This window comes from Serinus canaria, chromosome 15 (genome assembly GCF_022539315.1).
Source record: "Serinus canaria isolate serCan28SL12 chromosome 15, serCan2020, whole genome shotgun sequence".
Classification (NCBI taxonomy): Eukaryota; Metazoa; Chordata; class Aves; order Passeriformes; family Fringillidae; genus Serinus; species Serinus canaria.
In genome coordinates this window covers 10686500-10710021 of record NC_066329.1, presented here as the reverse complement: position 1 = coordinate 10710021, position 23522 = coordinate 10686500, and the positions used below count along the sequence as shown (strand labels likewise).

The following is a 23522-nucleotide window of genomic DNA, read 5'->3' as shown; positions in this document are numbered from 1 at the left end:
TGTATAGCTTGTAAAGATGTGTCTTTATTAAATTATTTTTCAGTTTTGACTGTACAACTGTACAAGAAAAGAAAAAAAATTACTGTTTACAGGGACTGTGTGTGATTAATTTTCCAGTAGAACTATTTTGCCATCCCAAGGTCTGATCAAAGCGGGGTCAAACAGAAAATGTTTATAGAAAACACAATACAAGAGGAAGCAAAGAGACAGAAAAACCTTTCAGGTCAAGCTGGCAGATTCCAACACTGCAATCTTCAAGCAGAATTCCCACCTTGGAAAACTGGCCTCCTATTTTTGCTGGCTGAGGAGTCCATGCTGTTTCAATATGTTATTCAGCCTCTCGATTTCTTGCTCCTGTAGGAGACAAAATTCAAGTCATTAACAGCCTGCAAGCAACTTCCCAGGTTCCCAAAGAACTTCCCACTTCTATAATATATCTCCTGCTGCAGGAAAACAGCACAACCTGGCCAGAAGAAGTAGGACAGAGGTAAGGACATCATTCCTCTGAGGAGGAGCAGCCCAGGGAGGCACGGGCAGGGCTGTGCTGCTTCAGCCCAGCTCACCCCACACTTTCCCATGAGGAAACCAAGCCAGCAGTGCCAACCTTGCACAAGGATCACCATTAGCAGATAAACCCAAATTAAAAGTGGTTTTTTACCTTCTCCAAACAGCTGTGTTCCAGTTGTTCCACCCTCGTGGCAAGTTTCAGGTTTGCTTGCTTTAACTTGGACAGTTGTTGCTCCGAGCGGGTCTTCACCGATAGAATGATTCCTGTGGAACAATTCACAGGGGTTGGCTTTACATTGTAAAACAGCCACGAGCAGGAGTTCACAGCACACAGGCTCTGTGCTCAAGGAGTTAAACGTGTTCCTCTCCAGCTCAGCTCCTGTCATCTTCAACCACCCTTCCCAAGTGCTTTCCTTAATGAGGAAGGGTTTTAAATCAGCCACTGGAGGGATTTGGATACCAATACTCTGCTGGGGAGAGGCAGCCTGGTCTCAGAGCTGAATTAATCACTCTGACTGTCACTCAAATCCTGAATTTGCTCCCTTGGCAGAGCCCTGGGGTGCAGCTGGGGCAGCTTTGCTGTGTTTTAGCAGTTTTAGGTGTGACAGCAGAGAAAGGCCTGGGCCTTTCTCCACCCCCTGGGCTCCTCCACCCCCTGGGCTGATCACTCGGCCTGGAAGAACAGGGCCTGGCACATCCTCAGGTCCACAGGGCTTTGGCTTCACCTTGCACAGCTGCAGGGGGAGCAGGCAGTGTCTCCTCATGGCAGAGGTGTCACTTCTCTATAAGCACCATTAGGTGATCCCATGTCAACTCAGCCCCCACACTGAAAGCATTTTCTTCCCACAAAGATAAAACAAAGCAGCTCGATGAGAGCTTGAAGAACATCAAGTTCTCCCTCCCTCCACAGCTCCTCTGGGTCATGGCTGATTCCAGTGCTCCAGGCTCCTCTGGGTCATGGCTGATTCCAGTGCTCCAGGCACCCGTTTGGGCTCTGGGGCTTCAGTTCTCAAGGGCTGCTGCTCATTTGCATTGATAACATCGACAAGAACTGTGCCCAGGCACTGACACCCAACACCCCAGCATGGGGCAGATTCCCTTTGTCCCTTTTTGCTGCAAGCAGGTGGACATTGCATAAAGCTTGGCAGGGAGCCTGGAGCACCTGAGGATGAGGGGATTTACCAGTAATTGCAGTCCTGGCTTTCTGCTGTACTGTGAGGCTGCCGTGGCTCCCACAGCCCCACGCAAATCCAGTTTCTCTGTGACTTTCACTGTGAACTAAGGAAAGCCACAAGCTGCTCTCACATCTCTCTTCTCTCTGGCTGCAGCTTCCGACCTGCAGCCAGAAGGTGCATGGCACCTTCTCCCCACTGAAAGGGGCTGAGGGCATTGGCACAGCCCCAGCAATCCCCTCTTCTGATCCCAGCTGTCTCAAATATGGAGCACCCACTAAAAGTGACACAGGACAGAGCTTGAGCTGAGGTTTCATGCAGAAATTTGAGATAATTCATTGCCATATTCTTTGGAATCCCAAAATTCCTTCCTCAAGATGGAAGAAGATGTTTGTAGCTATGCTTGTTTCAGATATGTCCAAATTCACATCTATTTGCAACAGTTACAGAAGTGAAGTCACTAAAGCCTGATTTGGGGAAATTTTCTATTTCCCTTTTTATGGCAAGCCCTTTGAATTCAAGCAAGAAAGATCTAGAGTAAGATCAGGACATTCCCTGCAGCATCCCTGGAGGGGATAATGGAGTCACAGCAGAACAGAGCATTAAAACCTACTCTGCTGTAGCAGCAAATTCAGGAAGACAGGGGCTCCCCTGCCAAAAGGATTCTACAATGGAAGTTCAAAACATGAGCCATCCCTCTCCAGGAGAGGCGTGCAGGAACAGATTAGGGGTTTTTTAAGGGGGAATGTGCCTGGCTGCCATGCACCTGAGGCTCCACACCAACACAAACAGCAGATTGTCGCTGCTCCAAAGACATTTCAGCCTGATTAAAGTTCCACACAGGTGGAACTCTGAGTTCGCTGGGAGAGCCAAACCCCTGGGGTCGGGTTTGAGAAAGAAACAAAGCCCAGGTAATTCAGGGAAGTTTGGCAAATGCAGCCCAGCCCTGCACCCACCGTTGATGATCCGGGCCACCCTCCAGAGGCGCAGGAGGATCAGGAGCCCCACGGCCTCGAACTCGTGCTCACGGAAGATGAGGACGATGTCGAGGATGAAGGACACGACAACAACGATCCCATCCAGCACCTCAAACTTGTGGTGGAAGAACTCCCGGCGGTAGACAAAGACTTTAAACCCCACCTCAACCAGGAAGATGGTTAAAATGGACAGAGAGAGGTAGTGGAAAACCTGGAAAAGAGCACAAGTTTAAGGCAGGAAGCCCCACAGAGTGCACACAGGCAGAGCAGGCTGGAAAGCTTCTGCTGCTTGAGGGCACCTCTGGTTTGGCTCTACAGGGGGAAGGGCTGAGGACTTTTCTTCCACAACCACAGGCTCTGCAAGGCTGGAAGTCCAGGTCCTGCCTTGCCCAGCTTATCCAGGAGGGACACCAAAGGGAGGGAACTGCTGTTCATGTTAACACTTCCCCACATTTTACCTTTGGGGTTATATTATATCTGTCTGGAAGGATGATTTTCAAATCCATAAGCAATTCCCCAAGAACCAACAAGGCATCCAGGATCACCAAGCAGACAACCCCAATCTGTTGGAGGAGAAAAACCAACATGAATTCCATGACAGTACAGAGAGAAGAGCAAGAGGAGCCAATGTAGCCCTTCAGATAAACACACACTGATGCCCACAGCCCTGATTTGGCTGGTTGTGTTCCATGGAGCTTTCCATTGCTCCCACTCCTACTGCCCCAAATGGTGGGTTTTTCCACGTGGAACCACCTGGCTCCCCACCAGACCCCGCTTGGCATGGGGGGCTCGGGGAGCAGGAGGAGAACATGTGCCAGAGCTGTGGTGATTGTGCACTGGGGCTTGTCATGTCTCAGGGGACATCTGCACCTGCAGCAGAGCTGCTCTGTTCCGACAAGACAGCTCAGCTCAGCAGCAGCTGCTGCTCTTTGCACTGTGGGGTTCACAACCTCAGTGCTCTCCCTGAGCTCCATCCCACAGCAGCTCTGCTGTCACAAGCGCCCTTGGCCTGGGTTTCTTCTGCCTCACCTGAAACCTGTGAGAGCTGAAGAGCTTTTTCATCATGTACTGGAAGGAGATGTGTCTCCTGGGGGGCTCCAGCTTGATCTCTCCATCTGGCTGCTTCTCCCCAGCCTCCTCCTCCTCCTCCTCCCATTTCCGATAGTCATTGCTCCATTGCACGGGGTCATCGCCCACCACCGTGAAGTGCTTCAGGTACCTGGACATGGCTCTGGATCAAGCTGGCATCACCCTGCAAACGTCTGAGGGACAAGAGCAGAGTGTCACCTCCCCGTTTAGGGCTGGCCAAGGATGCCAAATCTTGCTTTTTTCACCCAGAGAGGGTGACAAGAGCGTGACATTCCGACACAGCTGGCTGATGGGAAGTTGCTTCATGGTGATACCGCTGGTTTTGCATCACCTCCCCCAGCACCATGCGGAGCCCCTGCTGCCTTCCCACTTCTGTTTGCACCCTGCTGTGCTGCTCTACAACAAGGAACTTCCTCACAAGGTATTTCCAAACTTTCCAAACAAAGCATCGATTACAGGAGCAAGAAGCTCCAGCCCTTATCTGGCACCTGGTGATGGAGGTGGGGGCAGCTGCCCTTGTGTTTCTGACCCTGATCCAGGGAAGCTGTTGGTCAAGCTGACCCCAGCATCCTCACCCTCCAGCCATACTGCCAAAATGAAGAACAGCCATAATTTCCCTCCATTAACGCCAATGACACCCTGTCATCTCAGCCTTTGCAGGCAAATTAGGCAGGTGATGCCCACATTCCAGCCTGGCAGATGGGTGACATTGTCCTCCCCATCTCCTCTGTCCAGAGCTGACCTCACTCTCACGCATCCTGGCTTCAGCCCATCCCTGTGGGTACACAGTGAGGGGCAGGACCATCAAACCAAACTCCTGATGAAGGCCACACTCCAGCACTGAAAACCATATGAGTGAAACTCCAAGTTTGCTGGAAGAGCAGAGCCAGGAGCCTCCAGATGGGCTGCGTGGCTGGCTGCAGAAAAGGCTCTCGTGTTCTTATCACAACGCCGCCAGCCTCCCTTCCTCTTTGGACAGCCCGGCAGCCTTGGCCCACAAACCCTCCGAGATCCGCTCCTGCCGCCAGCACGTCCCCATCTCGCTCTGCGCTCACCCGTCCTTGCCAGAGCTGCCCGGGGAGCTTGGCACAAGCCTCCCCTGGTGCCACCACAGGTCCGCCCGTGCCCCCGGGCTGCTCGCCCTCTCCTGGACTCCCCGGGGTCTCGGTGGGCTCCGCTCCCAGCTCCGGCCACCTCGTCACCTGCCGGGAGGAGGGAGCCGGTCCCACGGCGCTGTCACAGGGGCAGCACCTTCGTTCTGCCACCGGGCGCCGAGCGGAGCCCGCGGGGAGCGGCCCCGGGCATGGAGCCCCCTGCCCCGTGCGGGACGGCTTTGGGGCTGCCGCGGGGCCCGGAGCCGCCGGCGGACGGAGCATCCAGGACCCCGGGGCTTCCCAACCTCCCCCGTCCCCAGCACTGACCGGAGAGGCCACGGCGTCTCCCAGAGCAGGACGGAGCTGGGGGCCGCGGCGGGACCCCGAGGAGAAGGACGTGGCAGCTCCGGGAGGGTCCCGCTGTCACCCCCCCCACACCCCGGCCCGCACCCACCCGGCCGAGCCCCGGGAGCCTCCCAGGCGCCCCGCGGTCCCCCCGCTCCCCGGTACCGTGCGCGTCCCGGCTGCTCCCGCCGCCTCCCGCCGCCGCGGGGCCTCCCCCGGCCCGGCTCCGCCTCCCTCCGGCCGGGGGCGGCCCCACCGCCTCCTCCCCACCTCGCCCCAACGGGTCCCCGAGCCAGGCCCCCTTCTATCCCCGACAGCCCCTTCCGACATTTTCCATTTCCGCAGCTTTTTTTCTCCAGGCTGCACGCACTTCGTCCCTCCGAAACAGGACAGGCCGGATGGAGTTGAAACTTTTTTCCCCATCACTAGAAACAACGGGCAAAGATCCATGAGAGTCGCGAATTTAAATTGTGACTGCCGATGCCAGAGCTGAGCACGGACACAGATTAGTCCCATGAAGTCGGTGGAGGTCCAGGGATCAAAAATCCAGGAATAGAGCCTGGATTAATCTGCCTCCATTTATAGGCTCGCGTTTTGTCAGAGGCCTCTTCATGCTTAGGGTTCCCCTCAATCTCTCAAACACAAGCTGGCTTGGGAAGTTCTCAGAAAAATTCAGCTGTGAAAAGCACCTGGGACCCATCTCTGTGGCACTTCTGCTGGGACAACCTGGAAATATTCCTAATTTTCTCCAAGGAATAAACATCTCTCAATTTCTTCAATTCTAAAACCCAAAGGTATTTCTTTATTTGAAAAGATTTCCTTCCAGAGTGTGCTTAAATCTTTTCCTGCAACTGAAATATTTCCTAGCACCTCATCCCAAAGTACACATCCCTGTTCTCCTTTCCAGGGCAATGGGGAATGAGCACAGATGACACCCTCGTGGAGCTCCAAACCCCCATCCCTCAACCATCACCCCAAAACAGCAACTTACAGAGCCCTGGACCCATGGCAGGGAGGTTTAGCCTGGGGGTTTCCAGTAAATTTGGGCATTTTGGTTGAGTCAGCTGACTCCAGTAAACAGCAAACAGGTAATGGGGGAAGATCTGCACCTGAGAGCTCATCAGATCCAGCCCCTTTTGGGTGAGGACTGTGGGGTTTAGGGAGAAAACCCCCACCACAAGGGGTGTGAGAATAAAATCCCCATGTTCCCCTGTGGCCTGAGCTCTGCTGGGGACCAGGTCCTGATGTTCCAAGGAAAATTGATGTGTTGTTGTTGAAACCAGCCTGACTCGGAGCTGAACACAACAACAGCCCTGACAATCCAAAGCAAACCAGGAACAGGCAAAAATTACCTGTGTGGAAAACCAGCCTTTCCACAGCTGAATGGCAAGGACAGACTTCACCTTGGAGAAACCAGAGAAACACCCCAGTGCCTCGAGAGCACCCAACATGAGAGTGCCTCAGATCTCACCAGGGCACAGAGAATTTGGATTTACCACAATTTCCTGCTCCCTGTTGTGGACACCTCTGGCACAGCCCAGTGCCCCTCCCCACCCAATCCACTCTGCACCATCCACAGAGCTCTGGGCCAGCAGGAACTGGTGTTGGGCTGTGAGGATACAGACCTAGGAAGGCTCACAGCTGCTCTGGCCATTCCATGTGTCAGCTAGATATTCCTACAAGTGTCAATATGGGAAAACAATCAGCAATCAGCATCTACTCCTTCTCTTCCTCCGGTGATCTAAACAACCCAACCCCAACTAATGGACATAAAAATGTGCCCGAGCTGTTGGTTACAGCTCACAGCAGGAGCAGCCCCTTCCCCTCCCTTCGACAGGACCCACCCCCCTTCACCCCAGGGATCCTGAGGAATGACCCATCCTCAGGGAATGCAGCCAGGCAGAGAACACAGCCCAGAATAGGCACCTGTGTCACCGAAACTGTGTTGGGGAGAGAAAAAAACAAGCCATGGAGGACAAAGGTGTGGCACAGCCAGCGAGGAGAGGTGACAGTGTCCCTGCCAGAGCAGGCACATCCCAACCTGTTCCACATGTGCTGTCACCCACAACAGCAATAACAGATATGCAGGGTGTTGAACAAGGAGGGAGAAAAATTATAGAGCTATAAAGGAAACCACAAATGTGATTCAAAGGGTGAAAGTAAATTTGTGAGAGAGCCTTACCAGGTAATCTGTGACATCTGATCTAGCAAGCTCAGCAGAAGTAGTTAGAGGTTTTTGATTAATCAGCTGTAGAGGGAAGGGAAAAATGTCTTCAGAGTAGGAAAATGGCTCTTTGATTCAGAGAACTACATTGAAAAAATAGTCAGTGGCTGCAGACTGCCCGGAAAAAGCATTTGTGGCAAACAAGTCCCACTCACTGCAGAGGTAGAGGGGAATCCAGTGGGACACCAGGACAGAGCTGGGCATTCCAGTGACAAACTTGTTCCTCAGCAGATGCAGCAGTGCTGTAGCTGTCCCAGAGCAGGGACAGGGTAGGAACCAGCCGCCTCCTCTGAGTGCTGAACACCCCACAGCATTTTCCACATGGCAGTGAAGGAGCCCAGGCTGGCCCTGTGGAGGCCCAGAGCTGAGTGCCTGGAGCTGGCATACACCTCAATGATCCCCATAGAGCCTCCTGCCACAACAGCCAGCACTGATAAAATGGACTCAGGTTCCCCATTCCACCAGAAATTTAGTTCTCTAATTAAACACCAGAGGAAATGGATCTGGTCTCAGCTCCAACCCCCTCAGAGCAGCCCCTGCACTCAAGGCCAACCCCTCAGTGCACAGAACAATGAACAGGAGTCAAGCTGAGCTTGTCCTCCCACCCCCGCCCGTGTGCTGCTGCCCAGCTCCTTGCGGGGCTGAGGCAAACACCAGCTCAGGACCAGTGGCCCCACCCTCGGCTGGGAGGGGCCTCTGCCTGAGGCTCCAGATTCAGAATTAAACTCAACACTGCTGTTCAACATCACCTTTTGCAGCTCAGACAAATCCAAACCAAGAATCCGTGGGTTTCCAGAACAATTTATTTCTCTACGTCAGGCCCTCGAAGAGCAGTAGTGTATATGTTGTGATAAACTGACACTGAGAAGATTTAACAATTTCTTCATTTAATAAGTGATTTTCACTACATGATATTGTACACTGTCATCTGTTCAAAAAAGATCAACAGTTTTTAAAAAACAAGATTCTGTGAGAGATTTATATAAACCGGTGATCAAGATCAACACCTCTGGTTGGCTTATCAAGCGAGTTTCTAGGTTTCTTTGTAGAACAAAGTCTTTATGCTGAAATGCACAAACCCCTTCCAGCAGATCCAGAGCCATTTCCATCACTCCCAGAGCCATTTGTGTCACTGCCCCGGGACTGCTGTCTCAGCACTGGGATCTGCTCGACTGAACACACGGAAACTGTACAAAAATGTGTTCACTTTGAGCATGGACAAGCCTTTCTGTTTGCTATTTCCAGCCAGCACTTCCTTTTCTCTCTGAGAGGAAGGCGTGGATGGGAAGCCCAGCCAGCTCGGCAGGGGGGTTGTGTACAAACAGGTTTCTAAGCGAACTTTGGCTTCAGGAAGGAGACACAAACACTTAAAATAATGGCTTTGTCATCTGAAGTGTACAGAGAGGGATGTGTGTCTGAATTAAATATACATCCTACCAGTGGTGCTGGCAAGGTTGAAGGTTATTCCTAATGTCGACAGCAATAAAACTAACGTGTACATGACAAGACATTAAAAGAAATGCAATCCCTTTAAAACAAAATTGAACATAAAAAAAGTTCACAGTGGTTTGTATAAACAGTATGTAATCGCTGACAGGAACAATCTCTACTCTCACAGCACACGAGTGCCCTCTTCAGATCCTAAAGAACAAGATTTACACTACTCATGGTACGGGTCCCGCCAGCCCCGCGGTTACCTGGCTGGTGGGGAGATGCTGTGGAGTGTGCAGCTGGAACAACGACACAGGGGGACTTTCAAACTCTTTTCCTGGGAGGGAGGAAAGTCTTTCATTCGCTGTTACAACCAGCAAATGCCATTCATCAAATGGAAAGGAAAACCACAAACACATTATCTATTTTGAGCAAGCTGAACAGCACACATGATAAGTTTAAAAATGGAGGTTATAGACTATGATACAAGTCCCAACAAGGCAGTGCCAAAGTGACTATTTCTTGGCTTGTTTTGTGATCATACCCCTGGGAGGTGTTACGGGTCTGCTGGAATTGGGCTTCTTCTTCTCTGCAGGTTTCAAGATCTGAAAAGACAGAAGGGTAATTTAGAAAAAAGTTTTAGTTGTCTTCCAGTCCAACAGTAATTCACTGGTAAAGGCACTACATGGTTCTGGACAAGTCTCAGTGTGCCAAGAAATCAACGTGTTTCCTGCTCTGACCTAGGCTGGGCCTTGGGATCAGCTGCTCCAGAGCCCATAGCAGTGGGAGCAGCTGAGAGCCAACTGCTTTGCCTGGGTGATTTAATTCCAGGATAAAACAGTTCCCCAACACACACCAGCAAAGGGTTATCACCTTTTTGAAGATATGAGTAAAAACACTGCCCTGCCTATGTGTGACAGCAGTAAAGATCTACTTGAAACAAGTCTGTTATTTAACAGTAAAACATTGATTCAAAATAGCACAAATGTAATGTGTGACCTCACTAAAGAGAAGGGAAGATCTTTAGATACTGTACCTGGAAAGAGCACATTAGTGTTTCATCCACGCTCATCATGGCACCCGCGTTATCAAACTCTCCACAGTAATTTGGGGCAGAAAAGAGAGTTACCAATTGTCTTTTTGCAAAAAACTCATATCCATCTTCAACCACCTTTAGAGACAAAAGCAGAGGTGTTACTCTGGGCAGCTTGACAAGATGCAAAGCAACTTTTCCAGAGGCAGCAGCTGAAAACCTGGCTATGTTTAATGAGCATGAGTTTCAAACTTTTACATTAAAACAGGAGCATCACAAGAACCAGCTCAGAAACAGAGTCCATTAACATTGAGAAAACTCTTGTTCAAGAGAATCAGTTTCTATGAAAATGTTAATTATAAGGGCTGTTAAACACTGGGACACATTCACAGAACCTCACGCATATTTACAACTTGGCTGGACAAGACCCTCAGCACCTTGGGCTGACACAGGCCTGGCCTGGACCAGGTGACCACCTCAGGTCCCCAAACATAAATTATTCTATGGTTTAATGAAATGAAACAAAATGAAAATACCTGATGAGCTCTACATATGAGATCCAAATCATGTTTATGCAGAAACTTCGCAACCACTTCAGCACCAAAAGTGAAGGACACTCCTCTGTCATTTTCACCCCAGCCCAAGACATCCTTGTCAGGGTCAGACCACAGGAGATCACACAGGAGGCCTTGGTCCGGTACATCCGTGGGGCGCATGATCCGTCTGATCTGCTCCATTGACTGCAGGTCTGGTGACAAACCTGTTCACAGGGAAGACACACGCAGGCCTCAGCTTAGTCCAGCTTTGCTCTGCAGCACTGACATTCATCCAGGACAAAAATAACTTGGATTCAAAGTGATTCACCACTGCCATTTTACGTAGCTCAGTGGCGACATTCACTGACGTTTTTTAAATCCAGCATTTGCTCTAAAGTGTTTGGTACAGAAGTCACTTTGTAGGAGATTTACTGGAAGCAAGATAAAGCAAGGCCATTTCCATGTTTTACAGGATTACAATAATCTCACTAATATTTTGCAAGGGTCTGATAGAAGAGCTGTTAAATAAAAGAGGCATGAACACCAGGAATCATAGAGAATGCTCACTGTGATGATCAGTGAGATGAAATAAAATATCAAACCAATCTCATACCATTTTTCACTGATGTGAGTCCCTGGGCAACTGCAATGAGTTGCAAGTGATAAAATATTTAAGGTGCAATCTGTACTTTATGACCAGAAAAAGCTGCATCATGTGGCATAAATCAACTTCTACAAATTAAACTCATCAGGTCATACAGGGCTTGGAGCAACCTGACCCAGTGACAGGAGTCCCTGTCCATGGTGGGGGAATTCTACTGACTGATCCCCAAGGGTGCCTTCCAACCCAAACCACTCTGATTCTGTGAAAACAGATGTTTTTGGGACAGATATCAAACTCCTGGTCCTCTAAGTCTAAAAAACCCCTACAAGGACTCTCTGCTCCAAAGAAGAGGCTATTAAAGGTGCCTTTGGTGGAAAAGGAAGAGCAGATCGTGTCTGAACCAGCTCCATGATTCACAAGACTGACACTCATTGAGCCCAACCCTTCCTCATACATGAGCCAAGGCACAGAAAAATCCCTACGTTTTGAAGCTTCAGCAATGTAAACATGGCAATGAAACTGTCATGACTGAGTTTTCCAGTTCCTCAAACATCACCTCAGGAACTGCTACTCACCCCCGTGACAGCAGAATATTTTCTCATCCACAATAGCTGCAATTGGTAAACAGTTAAAACAGTCTGTGAAGGTTTTCCACAGCTTAATATTGTATCTTCTCTTACCTAGAAGAAATTGGGGAGAAAATCCCAGTCAATGTGCTTTTCTAACACAAACACAACCAACCTAACTTAAGATGCTTGAACTTTACTGAGACTTGCAAAAAGTCAGCATTAGAGCCTATACATTGATATTTTCTGACTTATTTAATTGTTTAAATAGCAAAGGTCTCTCAGTGTGGCACAGCTTCAAGGACACCATAAGCCTGTTCAACAGTTGGCAATCAAGCTCTCTACTCCCAGCTCTACTTTGGCAAATTATCCCTTGGAGAATTTGATCAATTGCAGAAAATTTTGCCATTTGCCATTTCTTTTAGGGGAAGACAGCAATTCTTGAAAAGCAGATTTTCTTTAAAATTCTGCTTTACCACGTAAACTCACTTTCGGCAAATAAACAGGACTGAAAAACGAAACAGGACTGAAAAACCAAACTGCCACAGTTTTATGAATTTCAAAGGGACTCTCCCAGATATGAACCCTGAACATATTTGTGATATATGACTAAGCCTGTGATTAATCTCTGAGGAGACAACTCTGAAATACCACACATCTTTGTTTCCTCACAGGAGGAGAACAAGACATGGAGCGCACATCTTGTCATCATCTGCAAGCCAAGTGTGTCCCACCACACAAGTTCCAACATGCTTCAGTGCACAATTAATTTAATATCAGCTCTACATTATCTGGATTAAATCACATCCTTTGAAACGGGAACATTGGCTCCTACTTCACAGCAAAATTACTTGTTGTGCTTGGGGTAAGGTCTACATACATCACACAAGCTGTACATATCATCAGATGAATGAAACAGAGGTGAACCTCTGCAATGCACATCAAATTAAATTCTCCCATCTCTCATTAGATGCCCCTATGAGTTTTACTAGTGAGAACTGTTAGTTAACACAGCAGCCAACAAATAAAATTACCCATTTGGTCGCTGCTTTGTAGTGTGAGGCTCAGACTCCAAGAGGGCAAGGGGAAGGACAGACTCCCTTCTTTAAAACAGGCCAAGGACCCCTCTAAAGAGCACAGAGGGCATTTCAAGCTAGGAAGGGGCCATCTAACACTGCCACCCTGCTGTCCCAGTAGAGGCACACACGCCTGGTACTTACATTCATCATAAAACCCATAAATTCTATTGATGCTGGCACATTCATGGTTCCCTCGAAGGAGGAAAAAATTCTCAGGGTATTTAATTTTGTAGGCCAATAGAAGACAAATTGTTTCTAAAGATTGTTTTCCTCTGTCAACATAATCACCAAGGAACAGGTAGTTGCTCTCTGGTGGAAAACCCCCATATTCAAAGAGTCGGAGCAAGTCATAGTATTGTCCATGGATGTCACCTGCAAGGAGATTCAGACATGACACTTAAGTGACCCTTCACTACATTCTTGATTCCAGAGAAAGAACAAATCAAAGATGCTTCAGAAAGAAAAAAAGCTTGCAGTTAGATACCACCCATAACATACTTAAAATGGCAGTCAACGTAGATAAAATTATCACATTTTGACAACTATGCAATGGTAGCTACACAAAAAATATTTGTGTGTATAAAACAAAATCAAGATTCCAAGAAACCAACTGTGTTTTCTGGAAACACCCAGTAATTCAAATTCTAGCAGGGAAACTGCATCAAAAATGAAATTAGTATTTCTGCCTTTGGTTTAAATCATGGGCTTGTTTCTGACAAGCAGAACACTAAATCATGATTTTAGACTACCAATATTATAAATATGGAATGAGCTGCTTCAAATAGAAATAAGTCCTCTGTTTTAGAGTTGGATAAAAAACTATTTGCTAGAAGCTTTCAAAATTGCATTTATTGAGGCTTTTATGTTGACATTCTTCATTCTTTTAGCATAAGTAGACATGTACATGTGTGTAAAAGCACTGCTGCATGCAATACGGTGAGACCAATCTAGAGAGTAATTCCAAGAAACAGTACAAAAATCTAAGTTTCCAGCAGGATTTTAAAATACTGTCAAAACATTGCTCAGCTTTGCATGGCAGCACATTAAACACTGGGGTTCCTCATTGTTTCCCCTTGTTCAGTCACAACTGGGTCAAACATCATTTATTTGATAACTTCTTTCAAAAACTTCATGTGAACCTCTCCCCCAACCTGGTGAAACTGGACCAGTTGTTTTTTGGGTTTGGATTATTTTGGTTCCAAATACAATCCCCCGATGTTACCCCCTCTCCACTCCTCTGCCCTATATATCCAGCAGGGTTTTATTTTGCTTTTTGTTACAATTATTTATTAGTTTCACTGTTAGTAAGTGAAAGTAGCATCTGGCACTTGTTCTCTGCCTACGGTCTGCATTTACCTGACACCTCCCACAAGATCAAAACAAAACTGACAGTACTCACCACAGATTTTCAGTGGTGCTTCAAGTTCTAGTAGAATAGGCTGACTCAGGAAGATTTCTCTGGATTTCAAGCACAATCCTCTAATTTCATTCTCTTGTAGTTGGACGTTTTTGCCTGGTTTTGATCCTCGCACTGTTGAGAATCACAAGTCAGTTATCAAAACCAGCAACATCCCTGGTGTTATTTTAAGAGTCTGACTGAATGCCAGAGCAGCACTGAATGAGAAGGTACCAGGATAGGATTGGTGTGCTGAGGTGAAATGGCAGTGCCAGGGAAAGGGGAGGGTGTTCTGTTACTTTCATTTAACAGAATTCATCGCTCAACACTTCCCCCGTTAAAAATGTCACATTTTAAATAGCATCAGATCAGTTCTATTTAGTTATAAACCTCATCTTGGACTATGTGACTATTTACATGTTATTTTTAGTGAAGCAGTTATGTGCTTGTTCTCTGGAAGCTGTCTGAACTTGAGCAAAGGGTGTCTGCCACTCAGTCACCAACAAATGTGCAAGTTTCCCTAAATCAGCAAATCACCTCACCCAACCTAAACAAGACCACAGCATCAGTAAATCTTGCACTGCCCCGTTCTACACTGCAGCTGGAAAACAGGGAAGAAAAATAAACACAAGACTGGAAGGTAAGGACTATCAGTAAGGAAACAGTTTTGGATCATGATGACAAAGCAGCTGCCATCATCACTGCTTTTGAGCAGGGTAAAAGACAAGCCAGTAGGAGACCAACCTCCCAGTCCCAAAGCAATTCCCCCTCCCAGCTCCCGTCCTTCATACCCTTCCATCACTGCTTCAATCTCCCCTACTGCAACAATTCATGACAGTTTGTTCCTTTAACATCCATTAAAGCTTTCCTTCCTACTCTGGACAAGGACATCAGCCTGACTTGATCAAGTTCCACACTCCTGCTTCTGTTGCCCAGAAATACAAGGGGATTTCTACAGCAGCAGCACTGTAACTATAGCCCAAATTGCACAAAACAGCATTTATCAGGGTTAAGACTGGATTTAAAAATATTATGAGTATGCCATTACTGGTGAAGCCTATATTTTTATTTGTTGTCAAAACCAGTGACAACATATAATAGTGATAAGGCTGAAGGAAAAAAAGGAGTAAGAGCAGCAATCATCTTCTACAACATAACCCATTGGTTCAGCTGCAGCAAAGTCAAACCACCAAGAACCCGAGTCTCAGACAGCTGGAAACGCTCTGCCAACACCTCCAGAAACAAAATCCCCCACTGCTAAGGCTGCCAGGTTAGGTGATTACTGTGAGCAACTCTATGGCATTGAGACTGAAGAATCTATGCCCTTATCCAAAAAAGTCTGCTCTTCAACTGCAAAAAAAGCAAGCAATGAGCCTGAATCCTTTCAAACACAAGAACCTATGCAGTACTCTCTTCCTGAAGCCCTGAATAACTTAGTAGCTAGCTAACACTTCAGTTTAATTCCTTAGCTACTGTTTCACCTCTGAGTGAGAAATCCGAAAGCTCCAGATGACTCAAATCTCTGCCATCACTGCGCTGTATGGAGCCAAGTGAGAACTGCAGTGGGAAAGGCTGGGGGTGCTCAAGGCAAGTTTTAGGAACAGCAAGAACAAAAAACAGTTGTGTTCCAATTTCTCACTAGCACAGGAGCTCCTGACTTTTCCACAGCCTCTGATCAAGCACAGAAAACACTGCTCAGTGAGTGTGCACCTCACCTAGACCACGAATAACATAACGGCTCTGTAAGAGCCATGAAATCCGTGACACTGGATGTGAGCTCTGCCAGCATTCACGGTGCTGCTGCCACAGCAATCCTTCCCTGATTGCCAGACCCCGGCAGGGTGGCACTGCCCGCCCTGCAGAACCACTGGCAGTGCCCTAAACCCCACCACCTTCCCCCAAACAACCTCCAAAATAAAACTCCAGCTCAGATTACAACGTGTGCTCACAGTGACATTACTGTAGGTCAGAAGTCACGCCTTGAACAGTGTTCTCTTTCAGGCTGTACCTGCTCCTCTGTTCCTCACTGCCCACGTGTTATCACTCACCACTGACACTACATGCCAACACTGGAATTACCACTGCACTTCATGTCTTTCATTAAAATCTCAGAAGTAATGAAGCATGTAAATGGAAGTTAAATCTTTGTCACAGCAGTTTATCACAAATGAGGCTTTTCAGCCATGCAGTAATTTTTTCATCCATACAGTAATTTTCCAAAGACTCCTGAGCAACAAGCAAGTCACTCAAAATGCCAAATATCCAGAAGCAATAAACAACAGAAATTTTTAGTATTAAGTGATAAACTGGCTGAATTGTAAATATAAAACTGATGGTCACTTAATCGTAGATTTTACAATTCTCCTTTTTTTTTTTAGATAATACAAAATATTTGTATGTAGTTTTCTGTGAAACCAAAAATTTAATTTGATTTAGTCTTCTTAGAAATTGCTAAAACCAAACTCTGTACTTCACATCCATAAATTAAAAAGTACAAAATATTATAAAGACTATGCAATGCACTGAGTCACTAAAGCTCATGAATAAAGCATGTGCACTCATTTTTGCTCAAGATTAAATGAAGATCTGAACACTGTTTCAGACACAGGTTTTCTAGGTTTTTCCAATACATTTTTATTGAACTGGTATAATCCTCACACAGTTTTAGTCACCTGCCTGTAGAAAACCTTGACAAAATGAAATGATGCTTTGTTGCACTTCCCAAACTTCCTAGGACAGATGCCATGGATGAAAGAACAAGAAAATTTGGCGCAGCTCTGCCTGCCAGTGACATTTTCACTGCTTTGTCCAACTGCACAGAGGAGACAAGTGTGTTAAATTTCTTAATGACATTAACCTGTATGTCATGAAAAGCTAGGAAAACAAAAGTGGGTTTGGCTTCAGAAGAATCAAAAATGCAGAAGTGCATTGAGGGATACGTATTTTTAGTGCAAGCATTTTCTCAGACACAATGAAAGAGCTGGCACAGAAATGCAGGATATTCAGTCTTAATGACTTTTTAAAAGGTTTCTCTGGGTCTTCAAGCTACTTAGCCTTTCTAAGAAAGACAAAAATAGAACACTATGAAAAATATGTTGTGTTTACAATTTGTTTCTCTGCTTTGGACCAAAACAAGGCAGCTTGTGGAGATCAGACAGTATAATACTAATTGACAGCTTGGTCATGAAGTCAAAAGAGCAGCTCGATAGTACTGTACAGGCACATTTGCCCTTTCAATGCATAAAAAATAACCTCTCAGAAATGACATCCTGGAACTGACAGTTGAACAAGCTAAAGATTAATCATTTGGGGAAAAAATTCAGCCCATTTCAAGTGGTATTTGATTTGTGCCTGAACACACTGCTGCAGCATTTCCAGACAGCAAAATATTCCCAACCTCTTTAGGCAGGGATGCTCCTGTTCTTAGAAATGGTTTCTCTAGAGCCTGAATTTCAGTGTCCAGTCTGGGCAGTCTTCTAACAGCTCAAATCTTTCTTACTGTACAAATATGAGAAGTTGTGAAAAAATAAGCTCTCCACTAGACGGAAATGACTACAGAAGAAAATCCTTCCCTGCAGCCTGGATGATCCTTGCAGAGGTACTGCTCTGAACACAGGGTGCACTATTAAAATTATCCTTGACTTCCAAGACAGGGAGAAACTGATGCAAACAAGAAGATACCGACTCTAAAATGAGTGTATTATAAACAGAGCAGTATGACAGGTGCCCAGCAGAGGGGGAAAGGAAGGTACAGGAAGAAAAGCAAGAACTTGAAGCACCCAGTCATTCTGGAGCAAGCAAGCAGCAAGTATGAAGTGTAGCTGCAGCTGCCAGGAGTCAGAACACTGCCTGACATTGAGAATTTATTCTACATTTCCCTGGGAGGGATAAATGGGTCAGGAGCTGGGGGATCCAGAATGTACAACAGTCTGAGACCATATGCATGCAGAGTACAACAGACTCCCACATCCCAACCTACCCCCAGCATTTTCCAATCCTTGCTTTGGTGCCACACAGTCATTTACGTCAGTCAAGGTTAATATGAAAGGGACAGACACTTAGAGAAGCAGTCAAAAATAGCAGAAAGTTCAAAAATGCCAGAAATTGCAGTGATCCAAACATCTCATTTCCATTCAGTATTACATTACAAGAAGCAGCTCAGATACTGTCAACTGAAGTGTGAGAATCAAGTTCTCCTACAGAAAATGTTTTAAGAAAAATAGTCTATCTACAGGTCAGTTAATTTTCCTGGCTTATTAAACAAGTCTCTCAGTTTCACCATATTTTACATTAAGATGTCTGCAATCATAGTGACATTTCCAAAAATATTGCAGGTTGGTTTTAATCTAGTTTTTAGCAGTTCCCAATGACAGTTTCACAGTCAGTTTTGCACCACAGGCACAAAGGGAATAAATAACTTGAAAGTGGTTGATGTAAAAAAGGTTTAACTTCACTGCAGGCACTACCAGCTTTGATCAGATCTCTTCAAATTCAAAACTGAAATGGAAAAGCATCTCCTCAGTGCACAAGGCTCTTAAAAGTTCTCATCTGCTTTCTAGTACGTCAAAAGTTCACAGCAGTGTTATCAAATGGAAGATTCTGCATGACTACAAGTTTTTCATCCTGTAACATGTTTCCACACTGCAGACAGGTGAGGAGTGACAGGTACTCACACTGCTCACAAACAGAGAGGACAAATTCCTCCACTTCTCTGACTGGGCAACAGGCACAGAGTATCACAGACTTATCTGAATCCTTGGCATTGATAAGAATCTAATGCTGGTCTTTGGAATTAAGAGTTTCTATTTCCTACTCTTAGAAACTGCTGCACCACAGCAGGAAACAATTAACATCAAGCTACACAAACTAGGGAAAATGATATGGTTTGAGGTCAAAAAGTGTTGCTTGTCCATGAGAAACTTCATCACAGCAGCCCAACTCATCCACGAGTAAATGTGACATTTCAGATTAACATCACTGAGAATCACTCTTACCCCAGTATATGAACCTAAAGGTCAAGCAACCCTGCAGACCCAATTAATGCTGTACTTAGCAGAAAGGTGAAAAAAAAATTATAGGACTGTATTTGTGAGAAAAAATCTTCTCTGTGGTGAGCAAAATCTTATCTGTGCTCTTTAGCTCAACTATTTTTAATAAGTAGATGATAATCTTTCCCCATTTAAAGTAAATTAAGAGAGAATATCTCCTTGACATCTCTACAACAGGCTTTACTGGGAATAGAAATCTGTGGGTGTATAAACAGAAATGTTTAAGGATTCAGGAGTCTTTTTGCAGATTTTAGTGCACTAGCCAGGATTTCAGTTTTCAGAATGGCTACCACCACTGTAGCCTCGCGTGGCTTCATCCAAAGTAGCCTCCATTCATGATTCAATTTTCCCTTAAAGTGCCTGTAGAGGATGCAGCACAGGAGATCTGCAGAAACACATTTCAACTTGGGTCACTTAGGTATGTTGAAATTGTTTTACCCATTATTTATTGTTACCATGGTGAGACGAATACACTTCAATCCTGTTTTCTAACTAGGTGACTGTGAGCTCCAAACCAGACCCTACTTATCTTCAAAAGCTGCCAGCACACGAGATGAAGGAAATGGATAAGGGGCTCAAGTTATAGGAAGCCCATCTGACATGACACAGAAAGGAAGCCACGCTCACACTCAGGGAGTCTCGGGATTTGTCACTCATTCTTTACTGAGGCAAGCAGGAATTCTGCCATTTCCTGGAGCCCTTTCCAAGACCATACAGGTGCCACTGATTTTTTATCTTACAAGGAGTTTTTCAGCACTTTCTTGTCTGCTGGCATTTTTGACTCAGCACACACAGACGCAGCTGCTGCCTTAAGTACCCCCTGCTAGAGGGGGCAAAATTTGGTCTCACGTTTGACCCCTTTTATTCCTCAGGAAAGTGAATTAGTTCCATCAATATTTGAGCATTTATCCAATAGCAAGGATACTTAAAAACATTCTAGTACTCAGTGCAGGATACTGTTACTTACTACACTTTGCAAATCTCATTCTTGTGGATATTACAGTTATCAAAAGTCACAAAGTCAGACAAGCTGTACTCAGGAAATTGCTCTGGGCAGGACACAACCCCCATCAGTAAAAAAGGGAGAAAATACAAATTCAATTACAGCAAAAAAAAAAAAAAAAGTCAGTATTCTCAATGTTTTCCCCGAATGGCTTTCTAAGGTTGAGAACAATGCTACTGCAAAATGGTTTTTTGTGACATTTCAATCCACATGGTTCTGTACTCTTCAAATATTTACCTTAGAATGAGAAGCTGAAGTATGTACTTCCAGGCCTTTTAAAGAACAAGCTAATAATTTCACCTAAATAGCCTAATGTGGGTGGGAGAACATCACTATTTGGGGAAAAAGTAGGAATAATGTCAGTTGAGCAGAGGAGTCAGGATAGAAAGCAACTAAAATCCCTCACAAATACATTATTAATACCCTCTATTAGGGACAAAAGCAAGAATGATTTATTATTCACCCTTCAATTTACCTCAAGCATTAGACTCAATTCACTGCTTCTTCCAACAGGGCAGTGCTAAGGCACATGATAAAACAAACACCTAACTGTACCTGCTCACTGATTTCCAGTATTTCATCAAGAATCTCCTTAGCACTGGGCTTTGGTACCTTGAGAAAGCGCTATGCCTCCTGCTCACACTCTTTAAATTTTAGTAGCAAAATCACATAAAGTTAACTGCTATAAAAATGTGTAAGTATTTAAAGAGAGCTATAATGAAATACCAAATTGCTCCAAAATTACAGCTTGCACAAGAATTTGGGCAATTCAGTTTGTGAGCTGATTATTAAAGCAGATTTTGCAGTGTTTTCATGCCTAAGTATGATTTTAATGTGTGTGCAGCCTTGTCTGAAGGGGTATTGACACAGAGCTCACGGGCACACCACACTTTGTGTAACTAACATTATGCACTTGTTCTACCAGAACTGCACTGAAAAACAATAATTTGTTTGGTCTAAATCTAAAATGCAGTGTGTGCTGAAATGCAGCAGTGTTTTAGGAAAAAAAAAGTATAAAAATGACACTCACAAAGGTCAGTCATTACTCTCTGTCTGGCAAAGACATTTAGAACAGATATTTAATAATCAACAAATAAAGCACTAGCATAGGTTACTAACACCAGTAATTGTTTTAAATATTGAAAGACAATCAATGCCTCAAGGAATCCAAAATCCCACCTGCAGTATTAATAAAGGAAAAAAAAATTAATTTCAGTTCTGGCAGCTGATGCAACCTCAGGTAACGTCTGTAATTGCATGAAGCACCTCTTAAAAGATGTCAGTAAACCTTCTGAAGCCCGATTTATGAACTCTTATCTGCTCCAACCATCTAATGCTGATATGAACTGAGCAAGAGCAGAACACATTGACATAGTACATCTTACTACTTTTTGAAACTTTTAACAGAGAAATCACTTGCATTTCTTTCTAGGAAAGGTCTAATCCATGCTTTTATAAATTAAACTTTTACACTTTGAAAATATTGTATTAGTTACACTAAGGGAAATCAGTAAGAACTGTAACTAATGAGTGCAACGCAACTGAGCATGTATTAATATGTCACCAAACATATGACATACGAGACCTGACATTTACAAGTCGTATTACTGGATTTTCAGGAAAATCCTGGTCTAACTTTATGAAGGGAAGTCTTTAAATAATTGAAACCAGGGCGGTTTAAATTGGTAACAGGCAAAACCCAAACCGGATCAGAGGAAAAACCCCATTTACTTTTACTTATTCAATAATCCCATAATTCATCTACAGGATTTTTTAACTCAAATTTTCTAGAGTAGAATTTCTGTTCCTCTGCCTGACCTTTTGCTATCCAAGCATTACACAAGCAAAATCCTGTAAGAAGGAAAGTGTGTAAGAAAAGACATTTCTTCATCATTTTTCTCGGCAACATCTCAACTGACTTTGTGCCAAATGGAAAAAAGTTAAATCCCTGACCACGCTTTTCAAGAGTAAGTTCAGATGAGATGCCTGCCCTGACACACGTGAAGTGAGGCTGGATCAGGACAGCTTCCTTCTCTGCATAATTATGCTTTTCCTTGACGCCTGGAAGAGAATTTGTCACTGGCAGGTTCTCAGTCTTTTGCCCTAAAATCAGTCGGTCCCAGTCCAGTGCTGATCCCTGCAAGCGAAGGGATGATGCTGGAGACACCCCCTGCAACTTCCAGGTTTTCCTTTGATTTACAAAGTCCCAGGCAACTCTTTTCATCCCAAAGCACCAACAATAGCAGACAATAAGCCCTTTTTCAGACTGTCTGAAACACCAAACCCCAACCCTCTATTCACACCTAAAAACCCACCATATGTTACGAATTAAGAGCCAAAATCCTGTGGCAGCTTTAATGCAAGCAGCTAATCAAAGCTAAAGCCAGCATACACTGAAACCCACGACAGTCTCCTCCCGACTCGCTGAAAAGCTGCCTCAACATTCTTTAAACACGCTGACTCTTATTTCCAGAGCCCCGCGACTACCCAGCCATGCACTGATCCCATGTGTGTGCGTGAAAGGCAAGAGAACACCCCAGGCTTTTTAAAAGCTCTTCCTACAAAATACAACTAAATTAAGCATCCTCTCATTCGAACACAGGAGTAGATTAAGCATCCCCTCAAAACTGCAAGGGAGGAGAAGGGGGCAGCCGGCTGCTCTCAGCATTGCACCGGCGAATCAAAAGGGGCAGAAACGCCTCGGAAATACACACGGGCTGAGGGGAAAGTTGGGGCTGCGGGGCCGAGCCAGGCGGGGAGGCGGCGGCGGCGACCCCAGGCAGACAAAGCGCCTCTCGCCCCTCCATTTTAATGCCCCCTCAGCCCCCGCCGGGCAGGCGGGACGCGGCGCATCGGCCCCGCCGCCCCCACCCCCCAACCGCGCCGTCCCCGACCCTCACCCTCCAGCAGCCGTTGGATGATGCTGTCGATGTTGAGCTTGTCTATATCCGCCATCGCCTCTCAGCGGCCGGGCGGAGCCCTCCCCGCCGCTCCGCTAGCGGCTTGGCCGGCCCGACTCCGCTCCTCGTTCTGTCTCGTTTTTGCCCTTTCCTGCTCTGCGCCTTCCCTCGCTCTCTCTGCCCCCCCCGCCCCCTCAGCACAGAGCCAGCACTGAACAAAATGGCCGCCGTCCCCTCAGCGGGCTCGCCTGGCGCACGGATACTACGAGCGCGAGGCGGCCCGTCGGAAACCCTTTATAGGCCGGGCGGGAAGAGCGGGAGGGGTGATGCGGCTCCGCTTGCAGGATCCTACCGCTCCCGCGACGGGAAATAGTGCGGCGGTGCCGCCTCCCGGTGTCGCGACAGTCGCAGGGCGGCGGCACCAGTGGTGGCGGTCACAGAATCCCAGAATCCATTAGGCTGGAAAAGACCTCCGAGATCGTACAGTCCAGCCTATAACCGAGCACCACTATGTCACC

General features: G+C 46.1%; 2 protein-coding genes across 5 annotated transcripts; both read right to left on the bottom strand.

The window, feature by feature from the left end:
* Positions 1-2: 2 nt before the first annotated feature.
* HVCN1 (hydrogen voltage gated channel 1) lies at positions 3-5415 on the bottom strand. Of its 4 annotated transcripts, none has more exons than XM_050980599.1 (6): positions 5350-5415; positions 3686-3918; positions 3115-3219; positions 2636-2867; positions 659-771; positions 3-354 (listed from the first exon to the last, which is right to left on the bottom strand). In XM_050980599.1, exons 2-6 carry the CDS (start codon positions 3881-3883, stop codon positions 289-291), a joined length of 714 nt encoding a protein of 237 aa, XP_050836556.1. In that variant the 5' UTR covers positions 3884-3918; positions 5350-5415; the 3' UTR covers positions 3-288. The 4 variants fall into 4 exon arrangements, with proteins under 4 accessions (XP_050836556.1, XP_050836558.1, XP_050836557.1 ...); XM_050980601.1 differs by having other exon boundaries at positions 5355-5403; XM_050980600.1 differs by having other exon boundaries at positions 5294-5382.
* Positions 5416-8193: 2778 nt separating this feature from the next.
* On the bottom strand, positions 8194-23269 carry PPP1CC (protein phosphatase 1 catalytic subunit gamma). The gene is made up of 7 exons (XM_050980538.1): positions 23005-23269; positions 14057-14188; positions 12799-13029; positions 11588-11692; positions 10409-10632; positions 9876-10010; positions 8194-9444 (listed from the first exon to the last, which is right to left on the bottom strand). The coding sequence occupies exons 1-7, from the start codon at positions 23057-23059 to the stop codon at positions 9355-9357; spliced, it is 972 nt and encodes a 323-aa protein (XP_050836495.1). The 5' UTR covers positions 23060-23269; the 3' UTR covers positions 8194-9354.
* Between the last annotated feature and the right edge of the window lie 253 nt (positions 23270-23522).

Bases quoted from the DNA above. Each gene is read 5' to 3' on its own strand.
- HVCN1 (XM_050980599.1), bottom strand. From the start codon at position 3,883: ATGTCCAGGTACCTGAAGCACTTCACGGTGGTGGGCGATGACCCCGTG. The intron at 772-2,635 runs GTGGGTGCAGGG...ATTGTTCCACAG, and splicing joins GGTGGCCCGGATCATCAACG to GAATCATTCTATCGGTGAAG. The intron at 355-658 runs GTAAAAAACCAC...TGTCTCCTACAG, and splicing joins AACACAGCTGTTTGGAGAAG to GAGCAAGAAATCGAGAGGCT.
- PPP1CC (XM_050980538.1), bottom strand. From the start codon at position 23,059: ATGGCGGATATAGACAAGCTCAACATCGACAGCATCATCCAACGGCTG. The intron at 13,030-14,056 runs GTGAGTACTGTC...ATCTCCTTGCAG, and splicing joins AGCACCACTGAAAATCTGTG to GTGACATCCATGGACAATAC. The intron at 10,011-10,408 runs GTATTTTCATTT...TTGTCTCTAAAG, and splicing joins TCATATGTAGAGCTCATCAG to GTGGTTGAAGATGGATATGA.